At 41.7% G+C, this 16,578-nt stretch overlaps 1 protein-coding gene across 4 annotated transcripts in view; it reads left to right on the top strand.

Moving 5' to 3' along the window:
- Positions 1-843: 843 nt before the first annotated feature.
- CEP41 (centrosomal protein 41) overlaps positions 844-16,578 on the top strand; it is a 44,842-nt gene continuing 29,107 nt past the window's right edge. Inside the window, exons 1-2 of one of the 4 annotated variants that reach the window (XM_008512882.2) lie at positions 844-1,034; positions 14,235-14,298. In XM_008512882.2, coding sequence (XP_008511104.1) covers positions 1,002-1,034; positions 14,235-14,298 — 97 coding nt within the window. In that variant the 5' untranslated portion in view covers positions 844-1,001. Of the gene's footprint in view, positions 1,035-1,099; positions 1,532-14,234; positions 14,299-16,578 lie in introns of those variants that run through there. The other 3 variants (XM_070616594.1, XM_070616595.1, XM_008512873.2) reach the window with 3 other exon arrangements.

Raw genomic sequence — 16,578 nt, 5'->3', positions numbered from 1 at the left:
ATGTATGCCAACATTCACAAGCAGAGAGTACGAACAGCTCAGAGCAACCTTTCTCCATTCCTGGAAAAACAGCTTAGAGCAAAGGACAAAAGGTTACCGTGTTGTTCTCTCATATAAAAGGAAATAATAATTTTAATGGATTTGGTGGGACATTTTAGAGCCAAGGCAAACTGTGTGTGTGATTGTTTTGTAAAGGTGCTAAGACTTCATTTTCAGATCTGGAATAAGAACAGGTGGTGGCTGACGGCAGGAGTCACAATGGTTTCCATGACAACGAGACTGGGTCTTAGTCATCCTCCCATCCTCCACAAAACCTACTGCAGCTTTTCTCATAAGGTGCTTATTAAATATTTGTTAAATGAATGATGAATCACAGAATGGCGTGTGCATTTTGTAATTATGGTGGCCTTTCTCTAGCTAGCTAAAAGCTTTTAAAGCAACAATAATTACTGTATTTGCACATATTTTGCATAATTTGCATATTAACTTAACTTGAAAATAATAAACTACAGCTTCCCCTTCCTGCTGCACAACCCTGTCCCATATCTGTTCCCTGTCGTGGAAGACGTAGCCAGATGTTTGGCTAAAATGGGGTGCTCGATACCGTATTTCTGCTCCGACATTAGCCAGAAACGCTTTTTTCCCCCCGTCCGGCCCCTCCCCCCTCGGACTCTGCGCAGCCGCCCCCGCGCAGGCGCCAGCCGCCCCTCCCCCGCGCCCTTCTTCCCGCGCTCAGCCTGGAGCCTGCCGGCGCCCGAGAGCACAAAAGGCCTCTGCAGCCGGCGTCCCGCGTTGCCCTTGGCAACTGTGGAGCGGCGTCTCGCTCTCCTCTGACCCCGCGATGACACAGTAAACAGAGCCTCCATTGGCTGGTCGGGGCAGGCAAGCCAATCAGAGAAGAGGTTGTAGGGAGGCGGCTAAGCGGGGTTTTGGGGGTAGGAACCTAGGGTTAGAGGCAACCGGTGAGGCTAGAACCCCGAGCGTGGTCGGTTGGAGCAAATATGTCTGTCCGGAGGCACATTGGGAATCCTGAGGTGAGGGCCAGGTCCGGACCGGCGAGGCGGAGGGGCGGGCGCACCGGAAAAGGCTCCACGTGGGCAGGGAAGAGCAGCCGCGACTTCCGCCGCCCGGAAGGCGGGAAGCGGCCGGCGTGAGGAGGGGTCTAGAGAGGAGAGGAGAGGAGAGGAGAGGAGAGGGGAGGGGGCGGGCGGGACTCGGGGAAGCGGGGTCTGGTCTATTGTCCTGTGGTGACCGGCCACCGTCCCTCACGTGCTTCCTGTACGCCGCCATCTGTCACCGTGAGAAGCGAAGTGCGTAAAGACACAATCCCTTCCCTCAAAGGGCTTACAGTCTAGGAGTGACAGTGACAAAACATGAGTAACATATGAATGAAGCCCCGAACACTGAAGGAACAAAATCAAAAGGAGCCATCGTTTCTGATTACGGGGATACAGGAAGAGCAGGAATAAGCAGACCAAGCCGTTTGGAAAGGATGCAAAATATGACGTTAGTTCTACGCGCTTCCCGGAAGGTCTTTTCACTTTCTTGTCTGTTTCACCCCCGTGCCCTGCTGCATTTGTGGTCATTTAATTTCAACCAATGTTTATTGGACTCCTACCGTGCAGTAGGGGCTGGAAATACAAAGAGAATAAGACAAGCCCTTTGTCCTTTAATAAATTCAGTCTAGTGAGGGAGACTTCTGAACAGAATTTGAGTACCGGGGGAACAGAATTTGGGGGACAAGATATTAGAAGAGTACAGAGAGAAGAGAACTCAACTGAGGAAGTGAGAGAAGGGTCCTGGAGACGGCCTGAAATGGCAAGGTTGTTGGCAAGGTTGTTAGCCAGGTGAAGCAGCATCCCAGGTGGAGAAGAACTGCGTGAGCGAAGTCAAGGAGGTGCGAGATGTGGGAGTGGACAGGTCCCTGTAGAGAGGCAGGAGTAGAGTCTGGAAGGGCCTTCCGCGTCTGGCTAAAGTTCTTGAACAGGAGTTGCAGATTGTTTCATCTCATGGGGGATGCCTGTGAGCTCTCTTAAGAAAGTTATGAGGCTGAGTTTAGGCTCTGCAGGAAAGCGCCATGTTGGATTATAATCTCTACCATGGAGGTGGGGAGGTAGGCGTGGAGAGTGGCAGGTTGATTGCCACGTGTTTCTCTTGCCTGCTGGTCAGATTTTGAGAAACTTTGGGGTTTTAAGTGACAGAGTCACTTGGTTAGTTTTGCGTTTTAGGCAGATGGCTGTAGCCACATGGTGGAGCATGGATTTGCGGAGGCCAGGACTGGGGATAGGGAGATTGGTTAGGTGGTTATTGTGATAGAGACCAGAAGTCAGGCCATGGAACTAGGGACAGAACTGAGAAATATTTAGAGGGTAAAATCATCAAGTCTTCATGATTAGCTTTGAGAAATGAGAGTGCGATGGATGACCTCGGTTCCCAGCTTGGGCTACTGCTTGGTGCTGATGCCATTAATGAGATCAGGAATATGAGAGAAAGAGAAGGAGGAATAGTCTTAGGGGTATGGGGGGGAGGAGCAGGGATGCCCTGTGTGGTTACGTTTGTGCCATAGATGTCCAGCTTACTCTCTTGTTTTAGTGGAACACAATTTCCAGTAGTTTCTTGAGAAAGAGTGCATAAGAAATAAATATTTCTTATGCCTAAAATGTTAGGCATGTCTAAAAATGTTATTATTCTGCCTTCACATTTATTTGCCTGACAATTTAAGTATAGAATTCTTGGTTGGAAATCATCAGCATATTGAAAACGTTGCATTGTGGTCTTCTCGCATCCAGTGTTGCTGGAGAGAAGTCCATTCTGTTCCTTTGTATGTGAATTGATTGTTTCTTTCTGGAAGCATAGGATCTTCTCTTTGTCCCCAGCGTTAGGATGTTTCACAAAGATATTTCTTGCTATCAGTCCATTTTCACTCATTTTGGTGGGTAACATAAACTCATGTCTTTCTGTTCTGTAAAGTTTTTTTTTAAGTTATTTTGTCGACTTTCTGCCTCCTATTTTCTCCATTCTCTCTTCCTTGAATTCATTATTCTGATGTTGTTTCTATATGACTGGGTCTCTAATTTTCTTGAATTTTATCTCTTGTTTTCCACATCTTTGTCTTTTTGCTCTCTTTGGGAGATTGTGTTTAACTTTATCTTCCAATCTTTCTATTGAGTTTTTAATTTCTGCCCTCAGGTTTTTAATTTTTAAGACCTCTGTTCTGGACTGTGATGTCCTTTAAAAAACTTTTATTTTGGAATAAATATTGATTCACAGGAAGTAGCAAAAATAGTACAAAGTGATCTCATGTACCCTTCACCCAGTTTCCCCCAATGATTATCTTTTACATAAGTATCGTACAATATCAAAACCAGAAAATTAATGTTTGTGCAATATATGTGTATATAGTTCTAGGCTACTTTATCATATGTGTAGATTTAATATAATCAAGATTTGCACATGTATAGATTTACAGTCAAGATACAGAACTATTCCATTACCACAAACATCTCCCTCATGCTACCCCTTCCTAGTCACGTCTTCTTTCCTCCCCTTCACCATCTTAACCCCTGACAACCGCTAACATGTTCTCTATTTCTGTAATTTTGTCATTTTGAGAATGTTACATAAACAGAATCGTACAGTATGTGACCTTTTGAGACTGGCTTTTTTCACTCAGGATAACGTCCCTGAGACACATCCAAGTTGCTGCCTGTAGCAATAGTTCGTTCCTTTTCTTGCTGATTAGTATTCTGTGGTATGTCTAACAGTTTGTCTAGCCGTTCAACTATTGTAGGATATTTTGGTGGTTTTCTGCTTGGGCTATTACAAATAAAGACAAGACTGTTGGGATACAGTTCTTTGTATGGACATTAATTTTCATTTCCGGCATACATGCCCAGGAGTGCAGTTGCTGGGTTGTGTGGTAAGTTTACATTTAGTTTTTTTTAGAAACTGCCAAACTATTTTCCAGACTGCCTGTACCATTTTACATTCCCAACACCAGTGTGTGAGAGACCCAGTTTTTGCACATTCTTGGCAACATTTGCTATTGTCAACATTTTTTATTTTAGTTGTTTTAGTAGATGTGTAGTGACCTCTTGTCATGGTCTTAATTTGCATTTCCCTAATGGATATTGAGTTTGAACATCTTACATCTTTTCATGTGCTTATTTGCCATCCATATATCTTCTTTGGTAAAGTATTTCTTTGTGTCTTTGCCTAATTTCTAATTGGATTTTTTAAATTATTATTATTATTGAGTATTTTTGGGTTTTTTGTGTGGTTTTTTTGGCTTTTGTGGCTGTAAAGATTGATTACTGCCACAGCAGAGATCATTAGGGTTACATTTTGTTTCTTACTGCTTATTGTTTTTCCTGCTGTTTCTGCCTTTATTTTATTCTGTAGTATTTATAAATTTTTATGAATAATATAGGACAGTTTCCTACATCACTGTTTATCATTTTTTTGCATAGATGTCTTTTCCAAAACTTTCTATATATATTTGCATACGTTTGTGCATGTGTGTGTCGAGAGAGAGAGAGTGAGAGCGCAGGTGCGCACAAGTTTCATATTTTGGTTTTGTTCTATACAAATGTTACAACATTGTTCATATGGTTCTTTGACTTGTTTTTTTTTCACTTAATATGTCTTGGACATCTTTCCATGTCAGAAGAATATAGCTCAACTTAATTATTTTCTTTTAACTTTTCCCTAAGTACTTGGTATGGTTGTAGAGCAAAAGTTTTTTGTATTTTTTCACTCGTTAAATTTTAATTTTTTGGTAACGGCTTTATTGAGATACAATTTGCATACCATAAGTTCACTCATTTAAAGTGTACAATTCAGTGATTTTAGTATATTCACAGAATTGTGCAATCATCGATACAATCAATTTTAGAACATTTTCATCACCCCAAAAAGAAATCCTGTATCCTTTAGCTGTCACTCCCCAATCTTCCCCTTGTCTCCCCTATCCCTCTAACTTCCAGTCTTGGCAACCACTAATCTGCTTCTGTCTCCATAGATTTGCCTGTTCTCTACATTTCGTATAAACGGAATCATGTGAAATGTGGTCTTTTGTGAATGGCTTCTTTCATTTAGCATAATGTTTTAAAGGTTCATCCATGTTATATCGTGCATCAGTATTTCATTCCTTTTTATTACTGAATAATATTCCTTTGCATAGATATAGCACATTTTATTTATGTGTTCTTTTATTGATGGACATTTGGGTTGTTTCCACTTTGGGGCTATTATGAATGATGCTACTATGGATATTCACATACAAGTTTTTGGGTGGATGTATGTTTTCATTTCTTTAATGATAGTTTTAAAAGGTCTTTTTTGTCCCTACATAGTCTTTCCTCCATATTGCTGTTTTTCTTTTGTTTTCTTGATGATGTTTGTATTAGCTTGGGCTGCCAGAACAAAATACCACAGACTGGGTGGCTTAAACAACAGAGACTTATTTCTCGTAGCTTTGGAGGCTGGGAAGTCCAAGATCAGGGTGCTGGCTGATTTAGTTTCTGGTGAGCGCTCCTTCCTGGCTTGCAGATGGCTACTTTCTTGCTTTGTGCTCATATGACCTTTTCTTTCAGTGTGTGCTTGAAGAGACAGAATGAGCTCTTTGCTGTCTTTTTTTATCAAGACACTGATCCTATTGGATTTGTGCCCCACCTTTATGACTTCATTTAACCTTAATTACCTCTAAAGGCCTATCTCCAATAATAGTCACGTTGGGAGTTAGGGCTTCACTGTACAGATTTTGAGGTGGGACACAATTTAGTTCATAGCAATGTTCTCAAACTTCTTTTAATCCTAAATTGTTAATTTATGTTTTTGAGTAGGAGACCTGAAAACGTGATTGGGGAGCTGGCCCAGTGGTGTAGTAGTTAAGTCTGCACGCCCCACTTCAGCAGCCCAGGGTTCACTGGTTTGGATCCCGAGCGTGGACCTGTGCACCGTTTATCACACCATGCTGTGGCAGGCATCCCTCATATAAAGTAGAGGAAGATGGTTATGGATGTTTGCTCAGGGCCAGTCTTCCTCAAAAAAAAAAAAAGGTGATTGGGATCTCTGTATATGTGAGACAGGCTTGCTGATGGTGAGCTTAATTATAGGAAGGTCTCACTGCGCCATGATTTGGAGACTCCCTCTCCCAGAGCTGTGTCTTCAGCTCTTTCCTCTCAGGCTGGTCCTTTTCCCCAGAGAACTCCTCTACTCTCCTGAGAGTAAAAGGCTACTTGAATTTCTGGAGGAATTAAGGCCAGGGGCTAAATCTCAACATTAGTATGTGTCACTGAATACCCCTGTTTTCAGTAATGAGATCTCTGCCTTTCCCTGTGTCTGGAGACCCCCTAGTCCAGACACCCTTTCCAGGGAATAAATCTGTACATATCTGCCATGGTGGGGGAGGGGCAGTCACTCAGTGGCACAGAGGGGAGAAGATTGGAGATCCAACTGCTTCTCAGTCAGCCTTCAACTAATCTTCCTTATTTCAGCCTCTGCTTTTACTCCCCCCTTCTGGAGATGCCTGGGGCTGTCAATTCCTGAGCCTTTTAAGAATTGTTCTTGGCTTTCCTTTGACTTGCTGAGTCAATCAAGTCATTTTCACTTGTTGATAGGCTTTCTAGACTTCAGAAATCTATTGCTATCACTTCTCCCACTCTGTGTTTTTTGGACCTTATGTTCTCAAAATAATATCCTTTCAATGAGGTTTTATTGAAGTTTTAGAAGAAAGTAAAATTAGTCACATTTGTTCATTATGCTATCTTCACCCAATAGATCATGATCTGTAATTATTTTATTTCCTTGTTTATTTCTGGCATACTCACAGGAGTATAGGATAGGGACATTGTCTGCATTGTCCCACTGCCTGGCACACAATAGTTGTTCCTTAAATATTTGTTGAATGAGCAAATGAATATATGTCTGAGCTGGGAGAAGTCCAGCTAGAGTTCACTATTTGGAAATCAGAAGCATATAAATGGAATTAAACCTAAGTGTTTGGCCCATAGAGAACCTGTAGATTGAGAAGATGGAATCCTGGGGAAGACAGTGTTTAAGTGGCTGACAGAGGAATGATTCACATGTTGTTGGAGAATCAGGAGAGAGAGATATTACTGAAGACAAGGAAGTGGAAGTGAAGAAAGTGAGGCTATATGGCAGTGTCATATGGTACAGAAAGGTCATGTCAGTTAAAGACTGAAAAGTAGCCATTATATTTGGCAATTAGGGGATCTCTGATGTTGGCTAGCTGCTACAGGAAGCACAGTAGAATGGTGGGGAGTAAGGTACAGATATCCAGTGTTGTTCTTTTTCAAAGAGCTTAGCTAGAAAGTAAAAAGAGTGGGGGTGGCATTCCAATTATATGTTGGTTTGTAATAATCACCCCCCATATTTAGTGCCTTAAAACAACAATAGTCATTTTATTATTGTCTCTCATGGTTCTGGAGGTTGACTAGGCTCAGCTGGGCAGATCTCGCTTGAGATCTGTCACGTGGTTTTGCAGACAGACAGAAGCTGCGGCAAGTGTTATCTTGAAGCCTTCTTTGTTCACCTGTCTGGCCGTTGATAGTCTCTTGGCTTGGACCTCAGCTGGGGCTGTCAGCCATGCCACCTACAAATGGCCTTTTCCACATGGCTTGGCCTTCCTCGCAGCATGGTGGCTGGGTTCCAAGAAGAAGTGTCCGAAAAGAACCAGGTGGAAGCCATACTGCCTTTTATGATCTAGCCTCAGAAGTCATATGGTACCACTTCCATCACAGTCGCAGGCCCACCCAGATTCCAGGGGAGGGAATATAGGCCCCAGCCCTCAATGGGAGGAGTGTCAGCCTCACAGTAGTTAGTGGGATGGGAAATTCTGTTGTGGCCATCTTAAAAAATACAGTCGGCCACAGGTGGTAGCTGCTGGCAACTTAGGGGCTGCTTCCCTTGCAAACATGGGCCAAGTTTGGTGTTTGAGATCAGTAGCATTGGATCAAATTAAAACTCCCATTTAAAAAAAATGTTCTCCTTTAAAAGACGTATTTTAAATGTGAGATTGCCTTAAATGAGGCTGTTTTTAAAACTGACACCCGCTTGTTTCATTTTGTGGACTCTACGCAAAGGAGATAAGTAGATTCTGAACAAAATGTATAATGATATATTTTTAATCCTTTAAATGTAAATCTTATTACATATGTTGCCATTTTAATGTGACAACCTTGTGAGTTACGTTTTGAGAGAGGTGGAAAGTCAGAAAAGCTCACTCATTTTTGAATGATTTGTGATTCAGACAATCACACTTATTTTTTTTGGTGATTTCCCTTCAGAAAAATCCCATAGTTGACTTCTCATTCTTCTCCCTTCAGTTGACTTCTCATTCTTCTCCCTTCTTCTCTAATATCCATGTATTCACAAAGTCCAGTTTTTGCATATGTTAGTATTCTGCCAAAATACTGTTTTGATTGTGTGGCTCATGGGTCAGTGTTTTTTAGTACCTTGCATTGTTCTCAGGGACTAGGCCAGACCTTCAGTCTACACTCAGAGTTCTCTACTTTGAGCCTCCCTATCCATGTCCAACCTTACAGCACAAGATTCCATATACCCATGCTTCTTAACCCTTTTTGGGTTATAAACCCCTTTGAAAATTTGGTGATAACCAAGGACCCTTTCCCCAGAAAAATGCACATACACTCAAAATTTTGCATACGGTTCCATGGGATGCCTGACCTCCTGAAACCCATCAGTGGACCCCATATTCAGAACCCGTGCCTGAGGGAGGCTGTACAATAGGGTGTGAAAGAGTTTAAGCTCTAAAACCAGACAGCCCAGTTTAAATCCAGGTTCCAGCACTCTTACCAGCTGAGTAACCTCAGGAAGTCACTCTGCCTCTCTGTTCTTCTGTTTCCCAATAGTAGGATGAAGGTAATGTTAGTGTCTACCTCACAGGTGGTTGCGAGGATTAAATGAAATAATGGAGGTGAAATGCTTAGGTGAGTGCCTGAACACATAGTTAAGCACTCAGTAAATGTTAGCAGCGATTACCTTTATTGTTGTTGCACCTTCTCCAGCAAATAGAATGATTTGCTGTTCTTTAAACATGCTTTTTAAAGTGGCTTTGCTGCTCTAATTTCCTCTACTTGGAATACTGTTTCCATCCCTTTTCCCTATCTTTTTATCCACAGACGTTCAACCCTTAAAACACAGCTCCAGTGCCATTTCTTCCGTGAGGTCTCCCTTTATCCCCCGCAGCGTGTGAGCTCTCTCTTTGTTTCAGATTCCTAGAGCCCTCAATGTCTCTCCTGCTCACGAGGCACTAGCATGCAGGGTGCATGTTGCTCGGGTCTCAGAACCACCTTTATCCAGTCAGCAGTACTTACTGCTCTCACACTAGTGCAAGGCCATGTAGTCGGTACAGAGATCTACAAGGTAGAGCCCTTGTCCCAAGCGCAAGAAGTGGGGAGTGTAAATGGTACAAAGTGCTGTGATAATCCAGGCAGGGAGGAGATTTCCTTCTGACTGGGGCCTCCAGTCTTCCTTGAAGATGCTGGGTCTCAAAAGCTGAGTAGAAGTTAAGTAGCTAGGATGGGGTGGGTAGAGAGGGAGGGCATTGTCTTTTGACTCTCCCTAGAGGTGTATGCTCTTAAAGGGCCTTTGGGGTTTTGGGTTGCTCTCAAAGAGGCTGTAATAATACCCACGAACATGAGCTTTCTCAACTTCCTCCCTCCTCCTGATGAACTTCATCATGACCACCTATCTTATATGGTTATCTTAAATATGTATCCAAAGCTGAACCTTTCGCCTGGACTCTGAGCCTCATCCTCCCACTACCTCATTTCTGTGTCTTTCTGCTTCATTTTCAGCCTCTCTTATCTTGCCCATTAGCCTATAAACATCCCCAAATCTCTCCTTTCTTCCAAAACAAAATACAACGAAAACTATTCCTTAGCAACTCCCAAGACAGAAAAAAAGACCGTCTGTCTACTATCCTCTTCTTTCCTTCCTCCCCTCTCACACACTCAACCTGCTGTTTTTGCTTCTGCTCCTGTCAACTTATAACCACATCCACCAAGGTCAACAGTGTCCTAGTTTGTTCAACCCAAATTCACTTTTCTGTTGTTCTCTTACTTGACCTGCCTTCTTGTTTGGTTGTTCATATCTGATCTCTTGTTCTCTGGCTTGACAGCATCAATCACTGTGGATCCCTCCCTTCTTCCTGAACCTCTTCTTTGATTTTCATGACCCACTTTCTTCTGGCCTCTTTGGAATCTCATCCATGGCACTTTTCACCACTGAACCTTAAATGTTGGGGTTTTTCTTCTCAGTTTACACACTCTCCAACAGTGATTTTGTCCATTCTCATGGCTTCCCCTGCTGCCTATATGCTCACAACCCCTAAATCTTTTTTTTTCTAGCCCAGATCTTTCTGCTCATCTCCACACCCAAATAGCCAGCTCATCACTTCCATTTTTGGATAACCCACAGATACTTCACACTCAACCTGCCCCAAACAGAACACATCATGTTTTTCAATATATGATTCCTCAAGTCCCCTTTTTGGTGAATTGTATCACTGTCCTCCCCATTATACCAGTCAATGTTAAATCATACTGATTTTCATCTTAAAGATTTCTTGAAATTGTCTCTTCCTCCTCATCTCTACTGCCACTTCCTTAGGACCACAGATTCTCTTAGTACAACTGCCTTGTAACTGGTCTTTGTGCCTCCATTATTGACTACGATCTTATTCTGCAGAGTGCTGCCAGAGATCTTTCTAAAACGGAAATATAATCTCATAACTTCTCCTTAAATTTCCTTCCATGACTCCTCATTGTCTACACTAGTGTTTCTCAACTTCAGCACTATTGGCTTTTTGGGCCAGCTAATTCTTTATTGTGGGGGGGCATTCCTGTGATTGTAGGATGTTTAGCAGCATCCCTGGCCTCTACTCACCAGATGTTAGCACCCCCCACCACCCACTTATGACAACTAAAATGTCTCCAGACATTGATAATTGTCCCTGGGGGGTATTGGGGGGAGCAAAATTCTCCCTGTTTGCAAACCAATGATCTACTGGATAAAATCCAAGTTTCTTAGCATGGATACAAGGCCCTTTATGCTCTGCCCCTGCCTGCCTCTCCGGCTTTATTTGACCCTGTATTGCCCACATCTACCAGTCACCAGGAACCCTGTGGCTCCCACCCACTACTCCTTTAGCTTGACTGACTTTCTTGGCCCTCAGATTTCAGCTTAGAAGTCACCCCTCAGGAAACGGTTCTTGATGCTTAGTCTGGATTAGGTGCCAATCTTACACGTTCCTGTTGCACCTCCTGCTTCCCTCTCCTTGTTCATGTAGTGTGGCATCTGTTCGTTCACTTGTCTTTCTTTCCCAGCATCAGTGAGAGCTGGATGGCAAGGACTGTGTGTGTTTTTTACCTCTGTCCTCAGCACAGTGGCTCACTCCTAGTAGGCACCCAGTAAGTGTTGACTAAATGAATGGTTGGTACTTAATAAGGCTTTGTTGAATGAATGAATAGTCTTCCTTGAAACAGCATCTTTTCTCAGCTCTTTCACTTTCCACCATTCCATCCTGTTTATGTAATTGAAAAAAAAAGCCACTTGGTCAGTAGGTCAAGAAACAATCAGCCCCAAAGCAAGACTTTTCAGGAAAAAAAGTATGGCACTTCCAGAAAATCTATGATCTTCTGCTTAGAGGGGAGCACAAATAGTTTTACATTGTGGTTGGTACTAGAAAGTCAGGAACAAGAAGTTGGATCCAAGTGGGAAAATGGAAAAGAAACTACATTTTTCTACTGTGGCATATGGATTTCTCATTAGTCTATGTAAGGGAAAACCGGGGGCGGGAAGGGCTCAGCCACTGCAGCTGTCCACACTCTCTCCCCCCATCATTCTGCTGCCACTCCACCTGGTCCCCAGAGACACCCTCACTTCTTAGCTATGTTGGCTTAGGTATGGACAAATCCCCTTGGTTCAGCAGAAACTAGCCTGGAATTTTTCAAAAGAAGCTTTGCTAGGAAACTAGCTGGAAAAACAAAACAAAAGTAAAAACAGGAAATAGAATATAGAAATTAGAAAAATACAGAGTGCAAAAAAAGAAGAAAAAGAAAATCGCTTAGCCTAAGATAACTGAATTCTAGTATTAGCTTTTCTTGACCCAATTTATCAGGCTCATGTTTTCCTTGTTTTTTGGTTTACTTTTTTGTTTTGTTTTGCCATGATAGTGTCTTCCTCTGAGGAACTGGTCCTAAAGTCCCCCTTTTCAGTCTCTGAATATTTTCATTCTCTCACTTAAGAACCTTCTCCATCTTCGTCTTGGAAGGAGTTGGAATTGGCATTAGGGTCACGTTCCCGTATAGACAGCAAGTTACTGATCCGATGGAGGAAAGAGCTTTCCATTCTTTCTCTCAGCACAAACTAGCTCAGGCCTTCCACACACACACCTGAGGACCAATGCTCAGTGTCCATGACGGAGGTTTTACTTGCCTGGGGTGAAATAAAAACGCAGACAATATCATGAGGTTTTTAATAACACTAAAGGACTGACCTTTTTATTCTGGTGTTTTTTTTCCTTTGTTAATCTTCAGGTGTTAAAATAGCAGATGGTAGTTATTATGAGGTTTTGCTTCATTTTTTTTCAATGTCCTTATTTGGCAAAATTAAAAGTTGATAACTCTCTGTAGGTGCCCCCAGTTTTTAAAAATTCTTCCTGGTCTCTGAACTCCAAAACTCTGACCAACAGACACTCTGTAAGACTTTGAAGTGTGCCCTCTATTATTTTTATGCGTTGTGGATCATTTGAAAGGGTATTTTTACATGTAAATAATTTATTTTTCAATCCTCCTGGCAGGATGTGCTGTAGTTAACTGTTCTCAAGGGCAAGTGATACAGGTTTTGAAATTTGATGTTCTCTTCTAAGGAATCAAGTGATTGCTATAATGCGATCCTCATTTGAGATATTCGTTTATTGATTGAATGTCAGTAAATGTACCTACCATGTACTAGGTCCTGAGTGAATACAAATTTGAGTAAGTTACCGTCCCTGCCTTCAAGGAAATCCTACACTAGGGAGGAAGGTCGAGGTGTAAACAGGGGTGCAGGGTGTTGATGCTCTGGGAGCCAGGGAGAAGAAAGTGCCTAACTCCACCTTGGACGGCTTTAGAGAGGATGTAAAATTTTGCCCGAGGACAAGTTGAGGAAAGGCATTCTAGGCAGACATTTGCTAAGACTGGAGACCTGAATGTGGGCAGCACATTTGGGGATCATTCGGGCAACTTCAACTTGGGAACATGTGGGAGAGTGGCAGAGGATGAAGCTGGAAAGGTATTACCCAGTTTTAATTTCATATTCCACAGCTACCTGTTACTGAACATAAGATTTTCATACTTGTCAGCCAGAAAAAAGCCTGAGCAAGAAAGCTATATTTTGTAATGTCTTTATTCATTAGCCTTCTCTCACTTAATGGCCTTCGAGTACGCCACTGAAATTTGATGTGGGTAAATGTCTTGTGCTCGGATTTAGAGTTCACTCCCGGAGTTCAGACAAGGGAGACCTGACATAGGCAAAAAAAGCTGACCACAAGCTTACCCTGAGCCCAGATGTGCTGCAGCTGCCCCGGGAGCAGATGCCATCGTAAGGACATCTGTGGACCGTAGACTCCAAGCCAACAATGAGAGGCCTGCCGAACTGGGTCCTGGCCTGGCAACACCTGGGCGCTGTGCTCAAGTCTGGATCCGCGTGCGACTTTTTAAGGGAGATGTAGATAAAATCTAGAGGATGTCCAGAGAAGATGGCCTAGAAACCATCATACAAAGAGTAAAATTAAAAAGAAGGACCAGAGAGCTGCCATTAGTTATCTTAGCCGATTTCTTGAAGCAGAGTTGGGTGGCTTATTCTGGGTTGCAACATGGACTGGATGAAAATTAGAGAGAGACCAATTTTGGCTCAACATCAGAAATAATTTTTAAAAGGTTCTTTCTTAATTACATAGTGCTATGAGATTATTTTGACAAAATATGGAAATGTTTTGACAGAAACAAGATAATTTTTCATCTGTGGACATGCTGTAGATAAGATTCCTACTTTAAAGGGATGATTGGACCTCTAGAGCTTCTTCTGTCTTTAAATTTGGTGAAATTTTAGCATTTGGTCTTTTTTTAAGTATCTGACTCTTTCCCAGCTTTGCTACCCTTATCCTTACATTGACCTAATTAATTGTGAGTTTTCTTATTTTTTAGTATCTGACCCGAAGGATACCACAAAACCCAAAGTATCAGCATGTCAAGTCAAGACTGGACACTGGTGAGTAAAGATTAGCAAATTAAAACTTGTTTTTTTTTAGTCCAATAGCTAATTATTGACAGGAAGCAGCCTGTCATGTCTGGTATAATTCACAGCTAAAAGTTTCTCACTGTCTTGCCTCATGTCTTTCTGGGCTCTGAACTTATTTTTGAAAGCTGTTTTTCAGATTATCAGTAAAAATTTACATTCATATAATTTAGCTTATTAGAAATTGAGAATTCGGTGAAAACATTGTTCAGTAAGTTGCAGGACTGAGACTAAATAGATATCAGAAAGTCAACCTCTATTTTGGAACAGTTTGTGTACACTCCTTTAAATTGGGAGTAATAGATCGTACTTGTGCACTATTGTTCATTTCGGTATTTGCAGAGTGCCAACGACATGCAAAGTTATGGACTATGGGACATATAAAGATGAGTGTGAATCATGATTTTTGCAGTCAAAGAGTTTAGATTCAAGTGGAGGCAGACAGAGTTGGATGAGTAACTATAACACAGGATTAAGTTGGTGCTGCAGTTCAGGTAAAATGACATTTAAGAGCGCATTACTGCTTGTTTCCATGCTGTTAACATTTCTCAGTGTCGTGATGAAGACCACTCCCTAGGCCCCTAGTGGATTTGCAGTCTTGTGGGATTTTGCTTGTTTATTTTGTTTAGTTTTTTTCAGCCTTTTAAAGTCTGCTGTGGAAAATCCATCTTATTAAGATGGCTTTGCTAGTGGATTGGAGTACCACGTGCCTTTTGTAAAACTAAATTTTCCACCAGTAACCTGAGGACAACTGAGAAAATAAACTGGAAGCCTGACTTTGTTTAAATCTCATTTGTCTTTCTCTTTCTCCAATCTCCTTCAAAATCATTATCTTCCATTATACGTGTTTCCTCATATGAAATAGACTTAAATGTTTTAAATGAACCACATTTACAGATACTATTTCTTGGGGCCTTTTTTTCAGACATTTCCGTACTATACAGATATTTATCCTTGCAAATATCCTGTTCAATGGGAGGTAAAAAAATACTCTCTGCTTTTGAGAAGGAAGAAATTATGGCACAGAGATTATGTGATTTCCTTGAAGTTCAATAAAAGGAGATAGAACTAGGATTTGTATGCAGGATGAGGAAGTCAGTGTTGGAGTCCTATGTACTATCTCTTAGGCCATGCTGTCCCAGTATTTCCTCCATCTTATTTCACCTACCACAAATGCCTTCAATTCGTCCATCTCTGTCTCCCCCTTAATTGCTACTGTGACCCACCCTTAATGAAATAAGCTATTCTGTGAGGGAGGCACTTTGATTAAAAATGCCATATTCTCTCTGAGGAGTCCAGATAACATTTTAAAGACCACTGGAAAGGAGTGCGTTTCTTTTGGAACCTTCTAAAATTAAAATTTTTAGAGCTGAGGTTTTTTTCAGATATGTAGATTTGTCTATATCCTCATATTTTTTTCTCCTGGAAATTGAATTGGGATCTGTGAATGAAAACCCATTTCTTTCTCTTCAATTCCTAAATTCATACCGAAGTTTAACTCAACTCTACCTGAAATTAATTTCAATTTTTTTTAAATTGATGTACTTATATCTGCTTTTTATAATACATAGTAATTACCTTTTTTATCCTGAGATTTTTAAACTAGTGTCTTTGCTAACTAAACTTTTTATTTTGAGATAATTGTAGATTCACTTGGAATTATAAGAAATAATATAGGGGCTGGCCCCGTGGCTGAGTGGTTAAGTTCTCATGATCCACTGCGGCAGCCCAGGGTTTCACCAGTTCGAATCCTGGGCGCGGACATGGCACCGCTCATCAGGCCATGCTGAGGTGGCGTCCCACATGCCACAACTAGCAGGACCCACAACTAAGAATATACAACTATGTACCGGGAGGCTTTGGGGAGAAAAAGGAAAAAAAATTAAGTCTTTAAAAAAAAAAAGAAATAATACAGAGAGATTCCATGTACCGTTTACCCATTTTCCATGGTAACATCTTGGGAAACTGTACTGCAGTATCACAACCATGATATCGACTTTGATATATACCATCTAGATACAGAACATTTCCATCACCACAAGGATCCGTCATGTTGCCCTTTAAGGCCACATCTGCTTTCCACCTTCATTCCCTCCTTAACCTCTGGAAGCCACTAATCTGTTCTTCCTTTCTATAATTTTGTCTTTTCACAAATGCTATATAAATGGAATCATACAGTATGCAACTTTTGGGATTGGCTTTTTCGCTCAGCCTAATTCTCTGGAGATTCATCCAGGTTGTCACATGTAGTTC

The sequence above is a fragment of the Equus przewalskii genome, chromosome 4 (genome assembly GCF_037783145.1).
Source record: "Equus przewalskii isolate Varuska chromosome 4, EquPr2, whole genome shotgun sequence".
NCBI classification, from domain to species: Eukaryota; Metazoa; Chordata; class Mammalia; order Perissodactyla; family Equidae; genus Equus; species Equus przewalskii.
Note: the sequence above shows the minus strand (reverse complement) of the source record. Positions and strands in the feature narration are given on the sequence as shown.